Consider the following 22,684-nt stretch of genomic DNA (forward strand, 5'->3'; position numbering starts at 1 on the left):
TTGTAGTTTAAATTAAACAGTAACATTAATATTATTTATTGAAATGTTCTGTAATGTACAAATAATATTTTTCCATGGGAAGATTGACGTTCATGTTGTTTAATTGTAACTATATGCTCTTATGGTTCTTCCCTTTGGGACTTATTTGGTTTTTCACAATGCATGCTTCATGTTTTGGATACCCGCAATGTTTGGGGCTATCTCGTTGTTATAATCAGTGACCTATGCACTTTTGTAAAGCTCTCGCTTTGGATAAAAGCGACTGCTAAATACATTTAAAAAATGGATGTGAGTTAAAGCAAACACACACATGATCTTTATGACTTGCACTACTCTCTTTTTTTCTCATCTTTCTCTGATGAGATAACCTGCAGGTTATGTTGACCTAGATCCAGTGTGGAATCTATTAACACCAGAACATGGAGAAGGCGGTCTTACAGTTCATCTAGGGAAAATGGCATGTTCCAGTCATGGCTTGTCTAAATGAAAAACGATTCAGCATGTGTATTTGTGTACATGTGTATTTCATAACGTAGCCTACGCTATGGATAATTATTTTAATTCACGAAATACACAGTAACCCTTAGTCACTATTTATTTTATGTTTTTCAACGCACATAGAGGGTTCTTCCATTTATCTCGTAGGACGAGATTCGTTTCTCCATCACACGAGGGCGCAATTAATACGCTTTACAATTTCTGGGAGGATAACAACCTGCAGTGCTCGTCGACAGTTCAACGTGACGATTACTTGGCACTGAATTGGTGTACTTTTATCTTGAATATATACTGTACATTCCAGTATTACATAATATATGTTATTATTGTTGTGAACATAGTGCTTCTATTCCATTTATAACATAGCATTTTCCTAACATTATTTCCTCCCTGTGTAGGATACAATTCCAAATAATTTTCAGTAACAACAGAAGCCTTTATGATGAATGTATTTTCACTAGTTGTCTGTTGCTTGATATTCTCACCTTGACCCATCCCAAGTTTCTAAAAAGCAGATGAGCATGGCGATAGTGTTATACGATGAATCTGAGGCTGGAATCTGCCTCTATGAGTCTTGGTTACTTTCTACATTCGCAGCAGATCACAGCGTTCTCCAAGCGGTGAAAGCCTACGAAAACTACCACTGCCTATCCAGGCCAATAGGAGGAGGATACTTTATTGTAGCCTACGCCGCGGAGAACGTCAGGTTGTACTGACCAACAGAGATCTTCGAGCCGACTGATAGTGTAGGTTACTGTAAGCAGACTTGGAGCGCAGCAAATCGACTGGGATACATTATATCAGACTGACTTCGTTACCTTCATTTTAAAGGGAGCACACCGACAGATTGGATTATTATCGGTGGACATCCGACTGTATAGGCCATGATTGATTCCTAGCAATGCGATTTAGTTAAGTTACTTTCTGTTGCCTTTGAGGTAGTCTTTAGCATCCTCAAAAAGGACACCATTTGTGGTATTAACTTTCATGATTCCGACAGGAGACTCTTTACGCGTAGTCCGTTTGAATTTACTGAATTGATTTATTGAACTACGAACACTTTTGCCTCTCGAAGGAGCCAGGAGGGACGTCGTATTGTCAATTCTTTCCTAGCATATTAAACAATAAAAACCAACCATTGCAGGCTTTTTGTGCAAGTCTCCAGGGCGCGCTTTTGGAGCAATGGGTTGCACAGTGAGTGCAGAAGATAAAGCGGCCGCGGAGAGATCAAAGATGATTGATAAAAACCTCCGCGAGGACGGAGAGAAGGCAGCGAGGGAAGTGAAACTGCTCTTACTGGGTATGCTGTTTTTATTTGGTGTATTGGGAAACATTCATGTCTGCGTTGACAAATTACATCTGTTTTCACACAGGCAACGGCTTGATAACCTTAACCAGCATTGTAATAATATATTCAATCCTTGTATTTACCTGGTAAGGCGACTAGTCATGTTATTATCTGTTCCACCGGTTGTTGGTTTCTAGAATATTATGCCCCCCTGAAGCTAAAAGGTGACTGACTGGCTAGTACGAGATCATGGGTAATTACTCAGGTACTACATGCTTAACATCAAGAAAATAATCTAATTATATAATTACCTTGGTTTCAATTGATATCATGTCACTGCTTGTCGGACTTTGACTTGCACTGCAACATGGTGATTGCAATCAGGAATTGGTTTGATAGAAGCTACTAGTGCTACATCCTGTGCTTTACCCCGACCGTGAGAAATCTTATTTGAATGTTAATCATTCAGATCACCTCTCCATTGGTAGACTATATAGACACACTTCTGCTCTGCAGTGCTGAGATCCATCAAACATGCCCTCACACACACACACACACACACACACACACACACACACACACACACACACACACACACACACACACACACACACACACACACACACACACACACAACTCTCTCTCTTTCCTACTCCCTTCTCTCTTAGCTGCTTCAGGACAGAAAGGAGAAATACATTTCTCAGCTGATAAAAGCAGTCATCTGGAGCCAGCTTGCCCAGTTGTTCCTCACGTTTTCCTAGTTCAAACCTGTCCTATGGGTAATCCTTTCCGAATTGGTGTTCCAAGCACATTTCCACTTCTGCTGTGTCACACAGTCAGATTTATTTTGTTTATTTTTTGGGATCTAACCTCTTAGAGTTCAGGAGTTGAATGTATTATTTTGGGCCTGTCTGTTATGTAAATACAAGTGTAGGGGTATGATTGTAAGTGTGGGTCTTTGTGTGCGTGGAAGTGCATATGTGTGTCAGAGAGTGAAGACTAAGGAACAGTAACAAAATATTGAACTAATATCACCATCCTATGTCTTTTGGTTTCTCAGTACTATACAGTCAGAGTTGAAATACATGTCATTTTGAGTCGTGTAATGAAAGCAACCTCCCCAGCGTTGAAAACACATTCCCTTAACTGTAGTGGCTATTATCTCTGTCACCATCACAGTCACTTCTGTGTCAATAAAGAAAGATTTTATTTGGCTCTATAAGAGATGGAGCTGCCCTCCCCTGCCCCCCTCCCCCAGCGACAGGGCTGCTGGGTGGGCAGTGAGAGCTGCTCTGTGTGACGGCTCATTCTCACCGTGAGAGGACAGATGTGACAGCTTCTCACTGAGCAAGCAGAGCAACAGTGACAGAGAACTAATTCAGCAAAATACCACACCTTCCCTTTGGGAATAATGCGGAAAAAGTCACATTTGACCTAGAAAATAAGGAGTATGAGAACCAGAAATAGGATTATGAACGAGGAAAGAATGTGAGAAGTAGCAGTCAGATATTTCAGAATGGAAATTGTCATTTTTTGTGAATATCAGTGCATGGCCCTACCAACAGCTCAAATTGAGTATCAACTAATTGATACTCTATATATTTCTTTTTTTGTATCTGTACTCTAGTTGTGTTTTTCCTGCTCCTACGAAGCATGGAGTTCTAGAATCTGGTTAATCCAATTCTTATCAAATAAAGGACAGGGAAGCTAAGTGCAGGGGAAAGCAGTTAACCATGAACCTGGTCTCTCACGGTTAGTGGACTTGGATTAATTCAATGTAAGTAATGTGTTCTTACAAAGGTACAAATGCACTTACAAACGTGCAAATGCACTTTTTCTTTTTCTTAGAAGGGACAGATAGAACATTATCTTTCTGTGGTTTCTGGCTAACATCCTGTACTTGTTCTCTATGTCTAACGTTCTAGTAGAACGTACACTTAACTTTTAAGATTAAAAAAGGATTATGAGATTAGAATCATCTGAAGCTCCTGAACATACCCAAGGCTTGCCTAGGTTTTTCATTGTTAAGAATAGTAATATAAATTGACAAATGTTTAAAAACTAGAAAAGAAAATGCAGATTTTGGATTAAGATTATTTCGAGTTTTCCTTAGGTTTAGTCGAGGACTTGCAGAGTGGATTGTGTAGGTGGGAAGAAGAGTTTAAATGTGCTAGCAAAGAAAGAGCCAGACCACTTAACGAGTTTACCAAAAGACTCAAGCCACTTATGCATGAATTGGAGATGTCAATCCTTTTAATTGGACTGGCTGCCTCTGACCCAGGGTTGGGTTGCCTGAGCTACAAGGTGTGAAAGTTCCCCAGAGTCTGAGTCACAATGGCATGCCAACCGTTTAGCCCAAAATACAGATAGGTATATATTCTGAGGTGAAACCTAGAAGAGCCAGTGTTTTGAGCTCACACACGGTTTTACAAACGGTTTAGAATAGGGAGATTGAGCTTGAGGAGGTTGAGCTCTCTGCAACTGCTACAGGCATTGTATGAAGAGCAGCATGAATAGGTAATCATGTGTACTATGAACTATAAGGTTATTTGCCAGAACTATGGTTGACTATGGCTTCTGAGTAGGGGACAGTTTACACAGGTAGGTTATGTGATCGGTATCAGTGTTTACACACCAAATAGTTTCCTGTCGGAAAATAACTGTCTGCCTCTCCCACACCTGAATCTTGTCATAGAAAGGATGGGTATGAACACAGGTCTCGGATATACTTTAGACCTAAGCCAGTTTGGACAGATATCTTCCATCTGGGACAGTGTCAGTTGTTTCTATGTACAGTAGGGCTGGGCGATATATAAAAAAAAAAGATATCTCAATATTGTCGAAATTTTTTATGATATTCGATATATATCTCGATATGTTTGCATTTGCATTTAAATAATAAAAAAACATGATTTTCTTTTGCCACCATTAAAAAACAACAAAAACCATTTAGATGGGATTCAGGTGGCTGAGTGGTGAGGGAGTCGGGCTAGTAATCAGAAGGTTGCCAGTTCGATTAACGGCGGTGACAAATGGTGTTGTGTCCTTGGGCAAGGCACTTCACCCTACTTTCCTCGGGGGGAATGTCCCTGTACTTACTTTAAGTCGCTCTGGATAAGAGCGTCTGCTAAATAACTAAATGTAAATGTAGATAGAACAGCTATTGTTACAAAGTACAAAATGTGCAAATTTAAGCAGTTGCCATAACATGTTACTTGCAACTTAACAAAATGGACCTTACATGGAACAATTCACGCAGAGGTCCCTATGTGACAGGACAAAAAGAGAGCAAAAGAGAGTGCCTTTGCGTGTGCAGTTATCAGTTTGTGCATGTGCACAGACAGTGTCTGTGTGTGTTTGTGTGTGTCTGTGTGTGTGTGTGAGCAGCCAGATGGTGATCTTAAAACACAAGCAACACAAGGACCAGCATAAAAAATATATATATATTCGATATTCACAATATTTTCACATTTGACATCTTTGTCAAAATTATTGCAATATTATCGCAAATATTCGATATATCGCCCAGCCCTAATGTACAGTACTATGTTTGTGTTTGGGGGAGAACATTTAGATTCTTCAGAAATCGGTAGCGGTGCCACCAAAGGTCAGCCCTGGCTGGCCCACTTCTGCTGACTTCAGAATGACACGTCTGAGAGCTGGAGGTTGGAAATAGTTGTGATGTTAAGAACACACTTCCTCAATATCAAGATATACACACTTTAACACACACGCACACCCACACAAAGACACACACGCCATTACCTCTGGGACATTGTGTCTGCAGCACCACATTGGAGTAGGCCCTAGCTGTGCAGTGACATCGATGCAACAGCCGTTGATGTCATGTTAGTCTCATCTCTTCTCTCTGCTCCTTCTAAACAACTAACCAACCACACATTTAGAGGCTATTTTGAGAATAGGCTTCTTTATTATACTGAAGGAAGTGTGTCTGGGACCTTTATGTAATGAGACAGCTGGTGAGGGATCGTTTTTTTGGAGAGTCAATCCAGGTCACTCTTTTTTTCAACATGGATAGTGTACAGACTGCAGATCAAGCAGTTACAGGTTCAAATCCTTGTAGTGGAGGTTGCTTTGGAAGAAAGCACCTGCTAAATGAATGCGTGACATCCCAGGGCCGGAGTGGGGCCACTTTTCAGCCCGGGAGTTTCAGGCCCAAGACCGGACCACTTTTCTTTGTATACCAAACAGGGCCGGATGCAGCCTGCTTTGGCTGCATCCAGCCCTGCATACAGTCCCTAACTGTGGAAGATAGGGACTTCCACAGTTAATGCGAGCGCGCATAGCGCGCAAGCAAAAAATGCTGGCCATTATTTGAGCGCAAAATAGTTTTTTGAGCTTTATGTAAAATAAACATAGACATTTTTCAATTGGTAAAACCTTGTCTAATGATGCCATCACTCCGGCCCTGCTCCCATCCATCCTCCCTGACGCGTATCGTTAAGGTAGGGCCGCCCGGCCCAGCTATCGGTAACGGGCTACGGACCCAACCAACTCTATTTGGGAGGGGAGAACTCCCTCACATGGTACAACCCATGCAGAGGCTGCGGTGTCAGAATGCGGAACGTGTTTAGCCTACTTTAAGAGAAGATAGACTAACGTGACAAATGTCAACAACAAAAAAATCCTCGACCGGACCAAAAGTGAAGCGGCCCACCAGCCCAAAAGTGAAGCGGCCCACCGGGAACTCTCCCGATTCTCCCGATTACCCACCCCAGGCCTGCAGACAGCTGCGCTGCCCTCGTCTCCATCACACATGTACAGCAGAACCCAGTCTGTCTCTACTACAGTAGGATGGCTAGGTGGTGGACCTACTTGTCAGCTGACGAACATGCTCTAATAAGTGATCATCGTACTTGAGTCCTGAGCAGACTCCAGTCCGGAAAGTTTGTGGGCCATCTGCTGCCACATCTTTTATAGCTTCCTCGAACGTGGGTGTTTTACTGTGTGTGTGTGTATTTGGTGTGTGTGTATGTATTTGGGGTGTGTGTCAGTGTGTGCGAGTACGTGGTTGCAGGATACCATGAGTCATGCGAAGTCATGTGCGACCATGTTTTCCCCCAAGGCGATCTCCTCTCATCCATGCTCTGGGCCTCCAGGCCTGGTGGAAGCTCCGTTTGCAGTGGGGAGACGGGGATCAGAGCTCCAGACATCGGCTCTGCTTCAGACTGCTTCATCGTCTAGTGTGGCGACAGAGCACAGCTGTGACCTCAGTCACATGGATGGATGTCAGAGCAACACTGATTGGTAGTTTGGAAGCTGCAGTTGTTGTAGTCTCTCACGGTGCTTGTTTGCATGGGTCTGGCCAAGTAAAAACGGGTCAATTTTCGTCTCAATGCAGGGGACCTGTGTAGGTTGAGCTGGAGATGACAGTCGGCTCTGGTTAGGTCAAACAACACATTTCGACACGGCACTGAGGACCTTACCCCGAGCCTTGACTGTGTGCCTTCCGTTCCAGAGAGGAAGCCACCTAATGCTGACTGGAAGTCTTTTCTGGAAGCCTTTGTGTGGAGACTATCGTTTGGTTGTGCACAGCAGTATCTCCAGACTGTGTAAGCAGCCTTGTATCTGCATCGTCAGCAGAGCTAGACAGGGAGAGGACCCCCAGGGACCACAGTCAGGTAGCAGGGGCCACGCGGAAGTCCTGCATAGAACATCATTTAGATGTGGAGAGACAACCAGAGAACACAGTGACTTTAAAACACAAGTCTCATTTGAGCAGTTTGATGTATTCAGCCTTCATTCATATATGTCTGAGGCACTGCCCAGGATAAAGGTCTGGGCAGAGAGGAGTTCATTATTTAGGAAGTTTCTCTCTCTCCTCCATTTTTTATGAGTCAAGAGTATAGCGAATTTTGCGGGGACTTCAGGCGTTAGTTAGAAGATATTAAAACTGGCTGCGGAGAGACTGATCTGATTTGAAGGCTGCAAAATGAAGAGAGAAGCAAGCATCAACCCAGCCCAGCCTCGGCACAGATCCGGAGGCGTTTGTGAGGCTGAAGAGCTGGCTGCATGTGAATGGGACTCTGTGCACATGTGTGTGGAGGAGGGGCTGGACTGGGGGCATTTCTTCCAGCCATGATTCATGGTGACAGAGTTCCAGGGCTGTTAAGGAGCCGCTTCTACTCTCTCCGGACCATTAACAATCCGGCCAACCCCTGCAGTGCAAGTTAAGGCCACCCTGTTAAGACCTTATAAACGAAGCCTGGCTGTCTTTTGAAGTGCCCGAAAATGAATTTCCAGCCAAGCCGATTACTACAGCTATAGGGAGGTCTCGGGTCACAAACCCCTTGCTCTATGATTGTTCATTACCGCAGCAGCAGCGGCCGTGCCAGCCACAGCTGCTATCTACTGGACCTCGGCCCTGCCTGTGCCGACGGAGAGACACAAGTTTGTTTCTGTGTGGGATGCGTTTGCAGGACTCATCTCGGCTAGACGATCATGATGTCATCCAGACTGAGTCAGGTGGTGGTGAGCACCAGGTACCTCACCATCCTAGCTCCCTGTGCGGTTCCAACTCAGCTGGAGAAACCGGCATCTGGTCACCCCCTCCCCTCTCTTTTCTCGTCTCCACCTCTCCCTCTCTCGCACCATGAAATCCAACCGATGTCACATAATCACATCTGAAGTCAAGGTCTCCAATGTGTGATTGGATCTGTTCAGTGACAGCAGAACAATGACAATGCAATCCCTCCGTGATTGGATCATTGTAGTCACCCTGCTCTGACGTCAACAGTCCTCGTCCATCTCCCAAACACAGTAGTAATCTGCTTGCTCCAAATCAGAAAGAATATTTTATTAATTTAACGATTGAGACGGATTGAAGGAGAGACCAGAATCCCATTAACTAGGCTTCACCTCGAGATAATTGTCTTATTTCCAGATGGATTGAGATATCACATTTAGACTGTGAAAGCCGGAGAATAACGTGGTCGGACTGTAGAGTCTCTCTTTGGACGTTGTTTGTAGCAGCTCCACAGTTATATACTGTAAAGGCCCTGAGATCTTATTAATGATTAATTAAGAGGAATCCAGCCGTCTCAAATGTGTGATAAGCTACTGAAGGACTCTGATGTTTCCAGTTCTTCTCCAGTGCAGGGTGCTCTACTGTATGTGTCTAGGAACTAGGATACACACTGTTTTTAGTTTGGCACCAAATCATCTCACCTCACATACCCTAAAATGAAGGGGCAAAACCGTCCAGTTTGCCCCCTCCCAGAGGGTGTCTTTATATAGAACCATGAAGGTTGTGCTACAGTTCTCAGGTCTTGATGAAGCTAACAGTACATGCTAAGACTAGTTACCTCTGGTGTTTGTCTCATAACAGCACTCCCACCTACTGTAATCCCCGTTTTTCTCTTACAGCAATCTGGTTCTCCTGTGTGGCTCTGCCTCAAAGTGAAAATCTGCCACTGGAGAGATTTCACTACTGCAGCGATCAGCGCTGCCCTGCTTTTCATAGCAGCCGCTTCAGTTCTCCATTCTGAAATCGACAGATGGAATACGTTCCCTCGTTTTATAACTCGGTCCTCCCAAAGCCTAAGATTCTTCGGTCGCGGCCGTTGTAGTCCGTGAGAAGTCTGATCATGGAGCCTTCACAGATCATGTTAACTGCCACCGTTTGACACAGTGCAAACACCCACTGTAGATCATGGTGTCGGCATGAGTTGTCGATTGAGGACATAAGTAAGTTATGGCGGTCATGCTCATGCAGATTATCGCACAGGACTGAATTTAGTGGTTGTAAATGATGTGTAGCACCAGTCGCCAGTGTCGTAGTGTAGAACTTTACATGGGCGTGTGTTGGAGGTGGTTGGCTCGCTCCACCCGTGTGTGTCTGGAGAGAGGGGGATCGAGACGGGCCGAGACATGAAGGTATCTCATCTGTTCCGAGGTCTATCAAACCTCATATCGATCGTTCGTAAGTGATAGTTTATTGACCTTTCATTACCAGCACATACTTCACACTACCTGGAAGGCCCAGCCTAATGATCAGACGTCTGCTCTGCCTCTAGTGGTGTTGCTGCCACCACATCAGGAGTTCCGGAACGTTCCGTCCGCTGTTACAGTCGCTTCCACTGATGCCGGGGCTGTGGCCTTGTCAGACCCAGTCCCCGAGGAGGGAGACTGCGGGAAGACAAGTCATTGATGTGCCGAGCCTGTTGTTCTTATCAGTCTTCCTTTCAAGAAGCTTCCCTCTGGGGGGCAGGGTTCTGAGTAGCAGACACACAAACACAGCTCCCCACAGTGACAGAGAGGCCATGCCTAATAGATCAGTAGAGAGAATAAAAAAACAGGAGGAATGGTGTGTTTACACAGATTTATGCTGCTGGTGGTGCAGACAGAGGCCCCCTGTTCCCAGAAAGCACAGTGACCTTCCAGGCACACAGTGTTTCATCACTGTTTCATCACTGTTTGTCTCTAGGGACCTGTTGTTGCATCTTTATCTAGTGGGATTGGAAAGGCTATTACTCTCCAGGCCTTTTGTATGATTGTGTGTGTGTGTGTGTATTTGTCTATCGGTGGGGGTGTGGATGGGTATGGGTGCGCGTACGTGAGTGTGTGTCCACGTCCTTCCCTTTGTATAAGTAGAGAGCATCGTGGGGGTGTGGTAGCCATGGATACCAGCCGGAGTGTGTGGTGTTTCTAGGCCGGCGTGGTGCATGCTGCTGCTGTGTGTGACTGGGAGGATGTTCAGGATAAGCACACTGAACCCCCCCCCCCCCACTGCCTCTTCCCTCACACACGCACACACCCTGCCCCCCACCCCTCCACCCTCCTCCCGTCTCCACCAGATCACACACGCCACCACTCGCCTGAGTGCGCCATGCAGCCAGAGTCAGCCAGTCAGGTTACACCATGGGATACTGGCTCCTGTCTCGGTGTTCCTCGGAAGGCTTGGTGATGGTGGCCAGGGTGCTCCAGTTCCAGGAGAGTCGGATGTGGTCAAAGGATTCAAAGATGCCAACGTGAGCCCCTGCTGTTGCTGACCTGTTTGCTTCCAACAGAAACTCGCTGCAGGACCCCGGAGCCTCTTGTTGTTCCGTCGTCCGCACTCCCCACCCTGATGGCTGTTCAAAAAAACTCCTCGCTGTCTAATAATACACCCTCAGCAGAACGCCCTCACACACACACACAATCTCATACACAAACGCACACCCCGCCTCAACATATATGCATCATCAGCACAGTGCCGACGCACTACACTTACTCGCGTGTAATCACCGACCACAAGAACCAAGGGACCTGTGCCTCTTGAATGACATCACTTCCTATAAGACGCTCGTCTTATGCTCTGTCTTGCATCTGCAGATGTCTGTTCCACAATTCGAACCTCCAGTGAAATGATTCCGCTATCAAGAATAGCTCTGGTCTAGCAGTATGTAGTAAAGTGTAATGACTGTGGTGAACATCACAGGCTCACGCTATCAAGCTCTTTCACACTCGAACATTCAGCATATCCTGGGCTGGTTGTCACAGATACACACTGAATAATGCTCTCTCACTGCACAGAGGAACCAAGCTGCTATTTCAGGCATTTGGCCTTTCAAAAACAGTGCCTACCTTTAAGTGGGATGCACTTTACAATCAGCTCCACCATGTAATTACTCTGTAGTGTGTTTAACAGCAATCCATTAGCTGTAATGGTAAAGGATTTCTGTACTCCCGCCCTGTCTATGTTGGACGTTCTGAAGAGTCAATTCATGTATTTGTTTCATAATTGCTGGGTTCGGCTTCTTGAACAGCAGATGAATGAAAGGGTCATGTAAAGCCTGGCTCTCCCTCTCGTCCGTCGCATTTTCCCAAACAACCCTTAAATAACCTTAAATAAAAACCCACTCTCTAACCAGGCACTATAGTATCTAACATACTCAACTATCCTAGCACCTCTCAGCTCCTTCGGTCTTTTCAAATGTTTTGAAACGATTTGTCATGTCAACAGCTGTAGATCTCTGGACCTGTATGTGTGTGTGTGTGTGCGTGTTTGTTTGTGAGTGGTTGTGCTGTAAGTGTAGGTCTGGGGGTAGACAGGCAGCTGCCTGGAATAGTTGTGCTGTTGGCCAGACGGCCAGGGAGGCAGGGATGAAGGCAGCCTAGGGATGTGTGTGTAAATCACTTTCCTAAGGCAAACAGGGGTGGAGAGTTGAGGGTGGAAGAGAGAGAGAGAGAGTCCTGCCCTGATCCTCTTCACTCTCCAATGAGCCAGTCGCAGATCAGTCGCAGATCTTTTTCTGCGCCACTTTCCCTCCCAATCCACTCTCTAGCTCTTGTGAGCTTCTCTATCCAACTTTGATATGAGGACATCCAATTGCATACCCTTGGTTGCCAGGTTTGGTATGCCAGGTTTTCAGTAGGAGCAGATCTCGGCGGTGGGGGAACTGCTTCCCCTCCCTTGTCCTGCCCTCCCCAGCGCTGCCTGGCAGGCAGCTGTGCACCACATGCCAAGAGGATAAGAGGAGGAGGAGGGCACGCAGAAATAAATAGGGTGTTTCTGTCAAGGTCACCTCCATGACGAATCACTTCAGATTGAATGTGAAATTATGAAGAGATGGAGGAGGTCTCTCCCACCCACCCTCCCTCTCCCCTCCCCATCCCTCTCTCTCTCCCCCCTCTATCAATCTCTGTCTCCCACCCCCCAAACAACACTGTGTGACGGCTGCAAAAGGTGAAGTCCTCGTCTCATAGATGGTCACTTCAGAGAGATCCCCCGTCAACAACACACAGCTTGTTAGCTGAATCCACCACAGAGGACCGGGACTGTGTTTCCCACTCGCGCCTGTATCGACGGATGGATGTCCAAATCAACCAATAGACAGTCATGCCCTCCCAAATCTCGAAATGTAAAAATACTTGCCATCTCAACTGATTACGAAGCAGCCTTTCAGTCCTGCGTGCGAGTAAGCACGCGCGCGTCTCTCTATGAGTTTGTGGTGGTCTGTGTGAGTCTTCGGCAGAGCTCCTCCCGTCAGCTCTCCAGGTGGCTGTGAGCCCTGGATGCAGGTGGTGGTGGTATTTCAGTTTCGGATGATCCCCCCCCCCCCCCCGGGGCGTTTTCCAGCCACACCCTCCCCCGCCGATCAGACACAGAGACGCATCGCTCAGCCACTGTCATAATGGCTCCTGTTGCACCATCAGCAGAGAGAGAGAGAGTAATCAGTAGGGGAGATAGAGAGAGAGAGAGAGACAGAGAGAGAGAGAGAGAGAGAGATAGAGAGAGAGAGAGAGTAATCAGTAGGGGAGAGAGAGAGAGAGAGAGAGAGAGAGAGAGAGAGAGAGAGAGAGAGAGAGAGAGAGAGAGAGAGAGAGAGAGAGAGAGAGAGAGAGAGAGAGAGAGAAGTAATCAGTAGGGGAGATAGAGAGAGAGAGAGAGAGAGAAGTCATCAGTAGGGGAGATAGAGAGAGAGAGAGAGAGATAGAGCGAGAGAGAGAGAGAGAGAGAGAGAGAGAGAGAGAGAGAGCGAGAGAGACAGTGTTGTCGCTGGTATTTCCGAGAGGCCTTTCCCAACGCTGCCACTGTCACCGAGTCTGGTGACAGTGGTCTGGTGGAAGTGACGGCGCCGGGCCTGCTCTCACGGCCGTGGAGGAAGGGATCGGCAGACATGTGACTTGACAACTACGCCGTGTCTCACGCTGGCATGTACAGGAGCTCGGTGACACCGGGCCTCCTCTGCGCCCCCTGGTCTTCTCCTGGAGTCCCAGTCGGTGCAGACCGCTCACCGTTTCATGTTTCACTTCCCTTCGTTATGTCTCGTTTCCTAGTACGGACCAGCGAGACGTCCCCCAGAGAGACTGTGGCAGAGCGAGGCAGGTAGCTGCGAAGGAGGATGTGGGCTACAGCCATGCGCTCGCTGCAGACCCATCTGGGAGCCATACGAGGCGGATCAGACGGGGGTGGGGGGTGGGGGGAGAGAGATAAGCAGTGAATCCAATGAAATATTTGCCCAGATCTTCCATCTCTAAAGCCTTTTGGGGTAATTATTAAACAGATGGCTTTTTCCTGGGGCGACGTGAATTCATTATGTAACGCTTGCAAGCTCGCTGACATACATACATACAAACCGCTCATTTGGGGCAATGGTATTCTGTTTATATTTGTTTATAACCGTGTATTTAAGAAAGAAACCTTCCCGGCTGTTATGAGAGGTAAAACTCTCAGCTACACAGTCTGATACTCGACCATGGTTTCTGAGCTGCCGAATCGCTGCTTAGTTTAGATCCGTGTCTGTATCATCACGCTCCAACAAACAGGGCTGAATTCGCCGCATTTAAAGGACATGTCCGGACATGCTTTCTTTTCTTTTTTTTCTTTGCTTGGCTCACACTGTGACCCTCCACTGTCATTGAGGGACATCTGTCGCTCCGCTCCTCAGAACCTCAAGGATGTCTGTGTCGGTCCAGAACCGTAGACGGCGGACATGTTGGAGGGTTTGGCAGGCACAATTCCTCAGTAAAATGTTGCAATGCCATTCACATGCTTTTGTGAAATGTTTGCTCATTGCGGAATTGGATAAAAGGGCAACCGTTTGAAAAGCAAATGTCTTTTGTGACACAATTTCCCTCAAACTATTCCAAAGCAAATATGACCTCATAGATCTATTGGAAACTGTAGATATCTGCCCAAAATGTATTTCCCCATGTTTTGAAACCCTGTGTAGGGGGACAGACATGTTAACCAGAGGGCTGATGTCGGGCCCCTGGTGAAACAGACCACTGCTGCTCTGTCATTATCCTGTGCTTCTATATCTGGATCAGTCCATTCCACAGCTGCATCCGCCTGCCCGGATACAGAACACTGAAGAACACGTACTGTATGACTTAACGTGCTTAATAAGCTGTGAAATACCATTGTGTACACTTTACCTGTGAACGCCAGCCTTGCCTCTGAGCCGTCAGGTGGATGTCCGTCGGTTGTCGTCGGGGAGGGTGGAGTGGGTAGGTGAGGGTGCGAGCTCAGGCCTGCGCAGAGCATGGAGGGATCCGGGAGGCTGATGACCTACTTTCAACACATTCGTTCCACTCCAGGATCATAATGCGCCACATCCAGCCGTGAACCAGCCTGCCTAATTCCTGACATTCTCATCGGAGCTCCCACAGAGCAGCGCGGCATGCCGACAGACAGACAGACAGACAGGCAGACAGACAGGCAGACAATTGGATATATAGATGGACGGACGGACAGGCAGCTGTGTTTCTGCTAGGAAGGACTGGCATTGCAACTGCCAAATAAGAACAAGTCCCGGTTGCTGATGAAAGTGGGCTAATCCGAACCCTCCAGCTCCTGAGCAGCCGAGGTAACAGAACTGTCTGAATGCAGACAGCATTCTGGGGAAGAGAGAGGGAGGCGGGGCTTGGGACTGACTCAGAGCACACTAGACCGGACCGAGCACACCAGGGGCCCACGGGGCTACACTTACACTGTGTAGAGGAAGATGAGACAGAAAATATTAGAGGGGGAGTGGATTTTTATAAAATAAAAGAAGAGTTGGAAGGCTTCAGTTTCCAGCTGAGAGCATGCCTCCAGCCATGGGAGCCTGAGTTCTTGTCGGGCCAGTCTGACAGTTGGATGACTGTTTGGTGACTTGTGAAGGGTGTCCCAGTTGTGGAGTGTGGAGTTTGTGACCTAGGCTCCCTGCATTCATTTGAGAAAGTTTAGCTCTCATTTTGCTTCTCTGACAATGAACAGTATGTTACACAGCAAAGTCTTCGAGACCTTTCAAGAGGCTCAACTCACTGGAGATATGTTTACAAGATAGTTTTGTTTGACATCGCGTCATTTTCTGTAACAACCAAGCACCTCTCTACTGTGTGTTGCTCTGTTTCTTCATTCTGTCACTGAAAAGGAAGACAACATTTCCTGACATTTCGGTGTGAAAACCTTTTTTTATTTTTGGGTCCCAGCTATACACGGATTTCCTATCTTGTCAGATACAATTATATCCACCTGAGTATAGGTCAGCGGAGTTGGGGGGTGCGACTCCATCTACAGCTATACCTGCTTCGAAAATAGTCATGCCTGCTTGTGTTAACCTCTCCTTGTGTCTACGCCCCCGGAGCTGCAGCTAGTTTCACTGTCATTGTTGTATGTCTTGTTCAGTGTCACGAAGCCCTAGAGGGGGTTAGCCTTTATTAGCCGTAATAGCTAGTCGGATGTGCAGTCGTGACGGGTTTGGTGGGGGTGTGGGTGTGTGCGTGCGTGGGGGGGGGGGGGGGGGGGGTGGAAGGCTAGATCGTGTCACAGCCAGCTCGATGAGCCACTCGGGGCAGTGTGTCAGACAATAGACCGCTGGGGAGGCTGGCAAATGCTGAGATGTGTCGCAGCATGAAACTGTGGGTGGGTTTGGTGTCACGGCGATTGGAATTGGAGGGTGCCATGCAGATGATTTGGGGGGCTTTTAGAAATGCTTGAGTGTTCCAAACTGAACTCTGGAAAGCAGAGTGTGTGTGTGTGTGTGTGTGTGTGTGTGTTTGATAGAGGTGAGTGATGGGATTGATTTGCCTGTCTGCTCTGTAGGGGTGAGACACCTCAAGTGAAGAGGCAGAGGGGTGTGAATTTTCAATGGAGAGGAAATGTGTGCCTGGGAGACACAGAGACATTTTGAGCATTTCACCTTGTATTTCACATACCGTTGTCTACACAACTAATAGATAGAACAGCATAAGGTGTGTTTCCTAGGACCTTCTCCTCCAGTTGTGTTGCCCCACCCCCAGCAGAGGAAGCCACGGTTACACAACCCTTTGACATTTGGTCTGTCCACTATAACCAGATCACAGCTCCACAGACAGGTAGGCTTGCAGCGAAACAAACTCGCTCCCTAACTCGCCCAATAGAGACAATCGAGAGACGGGCACTTTGTTCTTATCCGAGCATTGGAGAGCGCATGCGGGCCGACAACTCCCTGAGGACTCGCGAATGCAGTGGGAGTGGAGAGCTTCATCTTGGCTGTGGAAGCCGGGGCTCCGCACGAGGCCAGGGAACCCGAGGCTCCACCGCCTCCAGTTCACCACCGACTGACACCTGGGCCTTCTCGGCCTGCTAGGAGAACACAACACTTTGGTCAGGACAAAGACTAACACCTTGGGATGGGCTAAAGGGAGATTGCTGTTTGTAGAATGAGGCAGTGCTTACCCAGAATGGAAAAATACCAGTGTTTAGCGTCACCTTAAGATGACCCGGAGCTTTTGTTTTCAGCGTGAAGCCCTGTTGCTCCGTGAGTGAGCCTGCTTGTGTTTCCTCCGCTGTTATTTAAGGCTGGCAGAAACTAGAGGAGAGAGGATAGCAGTGCCACCACGCTCTCTGACTGAACAGAGGACGAATAAACAAATAGCGCTGGCAAGACACCTCAATCACAAGACTATGAATGATGATGATGATTATTATTATTCTGTTGACTTTCCTTTCTCATTCCTTTACCAGGCATCTGGGGCTGTTCTACTGTCTGCCGTGTGTCTGTGTGCAATTACGATGCCACACTTAGCTTCTCAGCCCATTGGCTGTGGAACAGCCTGTCCTTAGCGATTAGCTATTAACCATTAGCTGTGAAACGAGGAAAGGGAGATTCAGTGAGACTGGCACATGAAACTCTGGATCTCATTACAGATAGGTCTGCCTCAGTTAGTCACTTACCAATGGCAGTTGAGGTCCTGCAGGGCTTCTTCCTTTCAGCGAGGTTAATGACCACTCAACAGGCCGGTGCAGGGGATGGATCAAACACACCTGCACTGTCTGGCTGCCTAGCTCTAGCTCACACTCTCTCTCTCTCTCTCTCTCTCTCTCTCTCTCTCTCTCTCTCTCTCTCTCTCTCTCTCTCTCTCTCTCTCTCTCTCTCTCTCTCTCTCTCTCTCTCTCTCTCTCTCTCTGTCTCCACTTTCATCCGACATGACTGGAAGTCGAACATGCCTGCCTCAGCAAACTTGACTTGCGTCTGTTGCTTCCTCTTTGAACATTGGTTTTAAAGAGTCAGCACAGGACTTCAGGAGTCCATCTCTCCCCCTCCCTCTGTTCAACTATCCTGCGCACATGCACACACCCACACACACGAATGAAGCCGTAGAAATAAACCTCCCTCCCATTCCCCAGTGCTGTAATTACAGGAGCACTTGTGTGCTAATGACATTAACGGGTTCACTTAGTGGGGCATCGGGTGAAAAAGGTGCTCCACGTGGTGGAACAGGCCTCTCTCAGGGAAAGAGACAGAGAGATATCCAGAGATAAAGTGGAGGGAGGGAGAGGGGGAGACCCTGGAGACCCTCTCTAACAAGAGTTGGTTCTTTCCCGCAGTGCGGTGGGATGTAGCCCAGCGTGTCACAGCTTCCAGCTGCAGACGGAGCCGAAGGGTGAGAGCAGGGAGGGAGGACGGTGACAACAAGCTCGTCGCCCGTGCGATGCGTTTAGTAGGGACGGCTCCGACGCCAAAGTTGGGTCCCTTGTCTTCTCTCTCCTCGTCTCCTGTCAGTATTTGGGGGGGGGGGTTTGTTCGCCGCAGGTATTAGCTGAGCTGCGGTACCTTTGCAACATGACTGGTGAATCACTTTGTGAATTCGATGACGAATCACTTCTGATTCGTGATCCTCTACACTCTGAATGGGTCACGCGGGAGTCGCTTTGGATCAAAGAGTCGGCGGACTGATTCCATTTGAACGTGTGAAATGTAATCTCATCTCTTTTCATGTGTCTTAGCATTCCTCCAATTCCATCCCACTCCACCGCCCTCAATTGCTTTGAACCCCTTCACCCCGGTGTCCATCCTCTCTCCCCATGTCATTAACCAGCTCTCTCCCCTTCTGCCTCTTCTCCGCCCATCTCTGTTCCTCTCGGAAGTTCTCGGTTCTCCGGGCTCCATCTAGCCCCTGGAGTCGGACAGGTTTTTGCACTTCAAAGTGTATCTGCGTCCCGGGAATCCGACCGATCCTGACACTGCAGCTCTACTGTAATTATAGCTGTGCCGATCCGGCCCAGCCCAGGGACAGTGTCACTTACAGGGAAAGAATAAGACTGAGAGCCCCTCCATCCATCTCCATTACAGACACGGTAGTCTATCACAGCTTGCTGCCACACACACAAGATGCATGGTTCGCCGTTCAGCGTTCCACTGTCACAGGGCCACGGTGTCTCGTGTGATAGAGTATGCTACCGTTGGCGGTTATTCCCGAGGAATAAGACATGAGAGAGCCTTGTGGGGACCTGTTGTAACTCTGGCCACGTCACGTGTGTCTGTGTGTGCGGAGGGAGGGAGGGGGGGGGGGTAGAGGAAGGACAGTTCAAAGGGCTATCTCATCAGAGATACAAGAGGGCTTTGTGGGCTCAGCGGGGGAGGAAGGCCTGTTGAGTTAGCCTAGACATGGGGGGGTGGGGGGGGGGGGGGTTGTCCAGCCACGGGGGAGCGATCCCAGCCACGCTGGTGTTGGGGTGTGGACGTGATCTGAATGATGAGGAGGAGGAGGAGCGATCATCAGCAGAACACTCTCCTCTTTCTCTCCTTCTATTTTCCATTTGCCCCCCCCCTCCTCTCTCTTCCTCTCTCTCTCTCTCTCTCTCTCTCTCTCTCTCTCTCTCTCTCTCTCTCTCTTCCCTTTCTAGCTCTCTTTCTGTCCCTCTCTCTTCCTTTACCCCTCGCCTTCTCTCTGTCCCTCATCCCCCCCTCCTCTCCCCTTCTCTCCCCTCCCCCCCTTCTTTCTCTCTTTGCTAATTGCCCGAAATTCACTCTCAGGTCTGATACTGTCCTAAATGGCCTTAATGACACTGAACAGAACAAGCTTGTCCCTGTGACCAGGGCAGCACACAACAGGGGCCTTTGTGATGCTCTTGATCAGCACTCACCGCTGTCCCGTCCCTCTCGGTTAGAACCAATCACCACACAGACACACCACACACACACACACCACGCACACATCGCAAACACACACAACTGATTGTGTATGTTGAATGAAGCACGGAGAAAAACACGGCCGCACGTGCTTTGACAAGGGCAGTTTGTGCTCATCCCTTTTGGTGCTGCTCTGAATGGTTGGAAACAGACTGGAGCTACTCTGTTTGATCTTCCTGTTCTATATCTGTCCAGGACTGTATCTGTGAATGAAGGTGACCAAATGACCAGATGAACCGTTAAGCAGGCCTCGATCCATCCTTGGTTCACTCGCTTTGTGAATCCCGACGCCCATTTTCGGTGTGTTTGCTGCTGTACCACTGCTGCTTCGGGAGGCAGACACTTTGCTTGTCTTGGATGGATGAAAGATTCATCTCATCCTCGTGGAGATGTTGTTCTCCTTTGAGAAGTCCAAACACTTCTGTCAGGGTGCTAATGGCTTTAACGAGAGGTCCCGCCCTCCAGTCTTTGTGAGGCTGTATTTAGGACACCCATAAAACTGTGATAACAGCCCGGCCAGCTGTAGTAGATTGGATCTTGTGTGGAGCCAAACCAGACAGACGTCCTCCTCTTTTCCTGTCAGGCTTTGTTGAGCCGGGTAGTAAACTGACTAAACTGCACACCTGAATACATAATGGGGCACTTGGCTGCTTTTGTGTTTTGTGTTGTCCTCCGAAGAATTGGCACAGGGTCTGATGAGCCGTCAGGAGGGGGCTGAAGCAGGTTAGACCAGGCCACCTGTGAGGGTGGGGCTCAGTGTGCCTGTGCTTGTTGTGATTGGTCAGGGGGTGGGCTCAGTGTGCCTGTGCTTGTTGTGATTGGTCAGGGGGGGTGCTCCTCACAGAGCCGGCGATCGTTGTACCTCTCCCTTCTCTTCTTTTCCATTTCCTAATGATGTTCACTATCTAACACACATCTGTTTCCAAAACCCTTTTATTTGAGTTCAAAAGTCAGTATTGGTTCTGGCTTCAAAATGTACAGAGACAGGATTCTGTAATGACCTTTAAAGCATCGAAGTTTTAGTCCACATTCAGTACTGTCCGTTTGGATCTCAGAGTCACACTATCTGACGCCAGCCCGAGCTCAGAAAGAGAATGTGTTCCTGTGGTTCACAAGCTTCACCCACTGTCCCTGTCCTTGAAATATTCATGGATGGATTCTAGTCAGGAAGGTGACCTTCATGGAATGTGTGTGCACAGCTTCCTATTCTTCCCCTAACCCTCCCTATAGAGAAGAGTGTTTACAGGTCACTTTCCATCCCCCATGTTATGCCTCAGTCTACTCGATGTGTTTATCTGGGTGGAGGCAGACAGTTTTAAGTGTAGGGAAGACCTATTACACTGTCATGCTGTTATTTACCCCTGGATCTTGTGAGGACGGGCAATGATGCAACCGAATGATAGGTAGCCAGTTGAGTCAGGCTAGGTTGCTAGGTGCTATGTGAATGTAAATATTATTAGTGTTAAGGACCATTAAAGAGCAGTTTAAATGCCAGATTGTCATAAGGTGGTTCTGCCATTTCAATCTGTCCCTCCCTCCCTCCCTCCCCTGTCTCTGTGAGGCTGTGTGCTGTCTGTGTGACGCTGTGATGCCTGCTGACAGGCCTGGGCAGGGCGGATCAGTGGACCAGGGCCGGCCGGCATGCCACTGATCAGACAGGCACAGATATACTGGGAGACTCATGTTCCGTCCTCTGAAGCACACTCGCTGAAAGGTCCGACAAGGAATGAGCGAAATACCGGAATTCACAAAACGAGTGACACTCGTGGAGAAATAGTGGAGAAACAGTATGTAGTTCATCTGAGCGTGTCAGTGGACCTGTGCGGTAAAACAAACAAACCGATGTACATTTGACCTCCTCTCCACTCCTCTGACGAGTGGGCTTTAAGTGGAGTGTTTACAAGATGCATTACGTTCAGGAGAGAATCGATGTGGATGATGACCGACCTTGGGAGAGAACGCCCCCATGTGCAGACTGCTCCTCTCTCTCCCAGTGACACCCCAAGCCAGGGTGTAAGAGGGGAATGCCGTGGTGTTCTTCCCATGACACTGCACAACATGTCCTCCTCACGGGAAAAACAACAATAAACAGGAAACAAACATCGACGATAAACAAAGTGGGCCCGCTCCAGAGAGAGAGCGGGTCACGGGCCGGGAGGTCGTCTGAGGTCGATGACAGCACTGCCCCCCCCCCCCCCCCCCGAGTTCAGCCCTGTTACTGTGTACACACGCATGCAGACACGCACGTACGCTCTCTCTCTCGCACGAACCCCCCGAGAGACGGTGGCGTGCGACACGTAGATGCACCTCTGATCCGTGTGCGTGTTTTTTTTTTCTGCTCCCCCGCAGGGGCCGGAGAGTCGGGGAAGAGCACCATTGTGAAGCAGATGAAGTGAGTAACACTGGGGGGATCTCTGCATCTCCTCTCCTTTCCTCCCTAGGTATTTCCGTGCAGCTGTCCTTGCCAAGGTGAAAGGGAACCCGCCTGGCATTCAGACAGCCACGCTGAGCGTCGAGCGGGTTTGACCCTTTTTTAAAAGGCATTCGCCTCGGGTCTATGTTGATCGACTGTGTGGTGTAGGTGGCTTGTTACTTGAGTGTGCCGCTCCTGCCCCGTTGAATACCTAGCATCTACTGCCTACTGAAGTGAGAACTGAGATCTACTGAGCCACCTGAGCTCAGCGTGTGGTGCTGCGTGTCTACTCAGGATCATCCACGAGGACGGCTACTCAGAGGACGAGTGCAAGCAGTACAGAGCTGTGGTCTTCAGCAACACCATCCAGTCCATCATGGCCATCGCCAAAGCCATGACCAACCTCAAGATCGAGTACAGCGACCCTGCTCGGGCGGTAAGACTCGCACACACACACACACACACCCACACACAGAAGCAGTCGATTTAGCACAAACAGCCTTACAAACCTGTGCTTTCACCCATAGTTCAGTTGCTACCCTCGCAGAGGGTTCTTCCCATTCCTCTATGGATTGCTTGACCTTATTTAACTCAACGTAC

General features: G+C 48.3%; 1 protein-coding gene across 1 annotated transcript in view; it reads left to right on the top strand.

The window, feature by feature from the left end:
* The first annotated feature begins 1,184 nt into the window (after positions 1 to 1,184).
* Positions 1,185 to 22,684, top strand: part of gnai2b (guanine nucleotide binding protein (G protein), alpha inhibiting activity polypeptide 2b) — a 31,421-nt gene continuing 9,921 nt past the window's right edge. Inside the window, exons 1-3 of the mRNA XM_062458370.1 lie at positions 1,185 to 1,798; positions 22,021 to 22,063; positions 22,379 to 22,520. Coding sequence (XP_062314354.1) covers positions 1,681 to 1,798; positions 22,021 to 22,063; positions 22,379 to 22,520 — 303 coding nt within the window. The 5' untranslated portion in view covers positions 1,185 to 1,680. The remainder of the gene's footprint in view (positions 1,799 to 22,020; positions 22,064 to 22,378; positions 22,521 to 22,684) is intronic.

The sequence above is a fragment of the Osmerus eperlanus genome, chromosome 1 (assembly GCF_963692335.1).
Source record: "Osmerus eperlanus chromosome 1, fOsmEpe2.1, whole genome shotgun sequence".
NCBI lineage: Eukaryota > Metazoa > Chordata > Actinopteri > Osmeriformes > Osmeridae > Osmerus > Osmerus eperlanus.